At 42.6% G+C, this 3,849-nt stretch overlaps 1 protein-coding gene across 1 annotated transcript in view; it reads left to right on the top strand.

The window, feature by feature from the left end:
* The first annotated feature begins 2,118 nt into the window (after window positions 1-2,118).
* Window positions 2,119-3,849, top strand: part of LOC137092477 (cytokine-like protein 1) — a 5,852-nt gene continuing 4,121 nt past the window's right edge. The window contains exons 1-2 of the mRNA XM_067456722.1: window positions 2,119-2,342; window positions 2,548-2,592. Of these exons, the coding sequence (XP_067312823.1) occupies window positions 2,199-2,342; window positions 2,548-2,592 (189 nt within the window). The 5' untranslated portion in view covers window positions 2,119-2,198. The remainder of the gene's footprint in view (window positions 2,343-2,547; window positions 2,593-3,849) is intronic.

The raw sequence follows: 3,849 nt of genomic DNA, 5'->3' as shown, positions 1-3,849 counted from the left end.
AGACTTGCTTTGATTCTTGTGGATAGTTTGCTGCCAAAAGTTATTTTACTTCCTGAGAGGCATGTGATTAGAGGAACAGTTTAGGGGTGTGTTCAGATGGATTTACCATCAGAGTAACAGGGGGGACATTCAGTTCAGGGACACAACATATTTTAAAGACTTTAAGCATTAAATATGTTTTAATAACAAAAAATACATATTGGTGAGGAATATTATAAATAAGAATATACAACAATATTGAAAAATTTGGAATTTGTTTGATTTTTATTACTTATATTTGTGGCTGAAGTTAGGCAAACTTACTTGGGGACATGGCAGTTGAGCATACTTGCACTAAAATCAAAGTAATTATTTTTAATTAATTAATCCTGGGTACTTATAATTGTGTTCTATGGTAAAGGGGGATTAACTGTGTAAGATGACCCTTTAAATACAATTATTAGCCAATTTTTACTCAAAATATACCATATTATGTCATGGGGACTCAAATGGCACCGAATGCTAGGAATGACCCACACACACACACACACACACAATGGTTCCGACGCCCAAGACCCGCCCACTTTATATGACCAGTGATGTTGCATCTGACAGCAGTACACATTTCCACTGTGTGATGGTCCATCCCAGATGCCTCCGAGCCCAGAGAAGTCGACGGCGCTTCTGGACACTGTTAACATAAGGCTTCCTTTTGGCACAGTACAGTTTTAACTGGCATTTGTGGATGTAACTACGTATTGTGGTACTTGACAAAGGTTTGCCAAAGTAGTCCTGAGCCCATGTGGTGATATCGCTTCTAGATGAATGACGATTCTTGATGCAGTGCCGCCTGAGGGATCGGAGATCACGGGTGTTCAGCTTAGGCTTGCGGCCTTGTCCTTTACGCACTGAAATTCCTCCGGATTCCTTGAATCTTGTAATTATGTTATGCACTGTTGAATCTGAAATATCCAAATCTCTTCCTATCTTTCTTTGAGGAACATTGTTTTTAAACATTTCAATAATTTTCTCACGTATTTGTTGGCAAACTGGCGATCCTCGGCCCATCTTTGCTCCTAAAGGATTAGATCTTTCTTGGATGCTGCTTTTGTACCAAATCATAATTTCAATCACCTGTTGACATCACCTGTTTCAAATCACATCATTATTTAACCCTTTACCTCATTACTAGCCCTAAATTGCTCCTGTCCCAACTTTTTTTGAAATGTGTTGCAGGTCAGAATGACAGGAAAGGATGCATATTTACAAATGACATGAAGTTGACCAGACAAAACATGAAATATTTTGTGTTTTTATTGTCTGTAATGAAATACAAGTCAAAGGAAATTTAGAAATCACTTCTTTCTTTTTTCATTTGCGTTTTCCACACTGTCCCAACTTTTTCTGATTTGGGGTTGTAAACAACAGATATAATACGGATGAACAATTGATAAAGCTTGGGTTGCTGAATATTCGATCCCTTTCTCCAAAAACGCTTGTTGTCAATGATATGATTATAGATCATAACTTAGATGTGCTGTGTTTGACAGAAACCTGGCTAAAACCTGACGATTACATTACTTTAAATGAGTGCACCCCCCCGAGATTATTGTTATAAACATGAGCCACGTCTGAAAGGTAAAGGGGGAGGTGTGGCTGTAATTTATTATAATATCTTCAGTATTACTCAGAAGTCTAGTTTCAAATATAATTCCTTTGAAGTTTTGGTGCTTTATGTAACGCTGTGTAGTGTAAATGATAAATCCCGTCTGACATTTGTGTTGGCTACTGTATACAGGCCACCAGGGCACAATACAGACTTTATCAGAGAATTTGCTGGTTTTGTATCGGAGTTAGTATTAGCTGTAGATAAAGTACTAATTGTTGGGGATTTTAATATCCACGTAGACAATGAAAAAGACGCATTGGGATTGGCATTTAGAGACATTCTAAACTCTATTGGAGTATCAGGACACACTCATCGCCTTAATCATACTTTAGATCATTCACACTTTGTTAAACGTTCATAAATGTTATTACCAAAATATAATCACACACACACACACGCACGCACACGCACACACATCTGCGCGTGCACAGGGTGGAATGTGACGTCGGGATCTCTCTCTCTCTTACACACGCGCGCGCGCTCGCACACACGCACACGCGCGTTTATAGGCAGAGGTTCTCCTCCTCTTCTGTTCTTGAGAGAGGCAGAGATGGCGAGACTCGTTTCTTTCCTCTTTATTCTCGGTTTGGTTTGGTTCACGAGCTGCGCGCCGCCGACCTGTTACTCGCGCGTTCTGGGACTCAGCCGAGATATCATGAACACTTTGGACAAAATACATAAATCTGATCGCACGGTGAGTGAATCTGTTCTTGTGAGTGTGTGTGTGTGTGTGTGTGTGTGTGTGTGTGTGTGTGTGTGTGAGAGAGAGAGAGAGAGAGAGAGAGAGAGAGAGAGAGAGAGAGAGAGAGAGAGAGAGAGAGAGAGAGAGAGAGAGAGAGAGAGAGAGAGAGACGCAGTGATTATGGTCATGTGTAAACTTCACACTTTGATTCTTGCAGAAAACCTGCGCTGAGCTTTTACCAAAGATGTTTCTAGACGTGCACGTGAGTGTTCCTTCCTGAGAGAATTAAAAACTGGCCTGCAGTGTGTGTGAGAGAGTGTGTGAGTGTGTGTGTGTGTGTGTGAGTGTGTGAGTGTGTGTGTGTGTGAGTGAGTGAGTGAGTGTGTGTGAGTGTTTATACACACTCACCTAAAGGATTATTAGGAACACACACTAATACTGTGTTTGACTCTTTCTCCTTCAGAACTGCCTTAATTCTCCGTGGCATTGATCAACAAGCTGCTGAAAGCATTCTTTAGAAATGTCGGCCCATATTGATAGGAGAGCATCTTGCAGTTGATGGAGATTTGTGGGATGCACATCCAGGGCACGAAGCTCCTGTTCCACCACATCCCAAAGATGCTCTATTGGGTTGAGATCTGGGGACTGTGGCGGCCATTTTAGTTCAGTCAACTCATTGGCATGTTCAAGAAACCAATCTGAAATGATTGGAGCTTTGTGACATGGTGCATTATCCTGCTGGAAGTAGCCATCAGAGGATGGGGACATGGTGGTCATAAAGGGATGGACATGGTCAGAAACAATGCTCAGGTAGGCCGTGGCATTTAAACGATGCCCAATTGGCACTAAGGGGCCTAAAGTGTGCCAAGAAAACATCCCCCACACCATTACACCACCACCACCAGCCTGCACAGTGGTAACAAGGCATGATGGATCCATGTTCTCATTCTGTTTACGCCAAATTCTGACTCTACCATCTGAATGTCTCAGCAGAAATCGAGACTCATCAGACCAGGCAACATTTCTCCAGTCTTCAACTGTCCACTATCGGTGAGCTCGTGCAGATTGTCGCCTCTTTTTCCTGTTTGTAGTGGAGATGAGTGGTGCCCGGTGGGGTCTTCTGCTGGTGTAGCCCATCCGCCTCAAGGTTGTGTGTGTTGTGGCTTCACAAATGCTTTGCTGCATACCTCGGTTGTAACGAGTGGTTATTTCAGTCAAAGTTGCTCTTCTATCAGCTTGAATCAGTCGGCCCATTCTCCTCTGACCTCGAGCATCAACAAGGCATTTTCTCCCACAGGACTGCCGCAGACTGGATGCTCTTCCCTTTTCACACCATTCTCTGTAAACCCTAGAAATGGTTGTGTGTGTAAATCCCAGTAACTGAGCAGATTGTGAAATACTCAGACCGGCCCGTCTGCCACCAACAACCATGCCACGCTCAAAACGGCTTAAATCACCTTTCTTTCCCATTCTGACATTCAGTCTGGAGTTCAGGAGATTGTCTTGACCAGGACCACAC

This window comes from Pseudorasbora parva, chromosome 11 (genome assembly GCF_024679245.1).
Source record: "Pseudorasbora parva isolate DD20220531a chromosome 11, ASM2467924v1, whole genome shotgun sequence".
In the NCBI taxonomy this organism is placed as follows: domain Eukaryota; kingdom Metazoa; phylum Chordata; class Actinopteri; order Cypriniformes; family Gobionidae; genus Pseudorasbora; species Pseudorasbora parva.
This window is presented reverse-complemented; position numbering and strand designations above follow the sequence as displayed.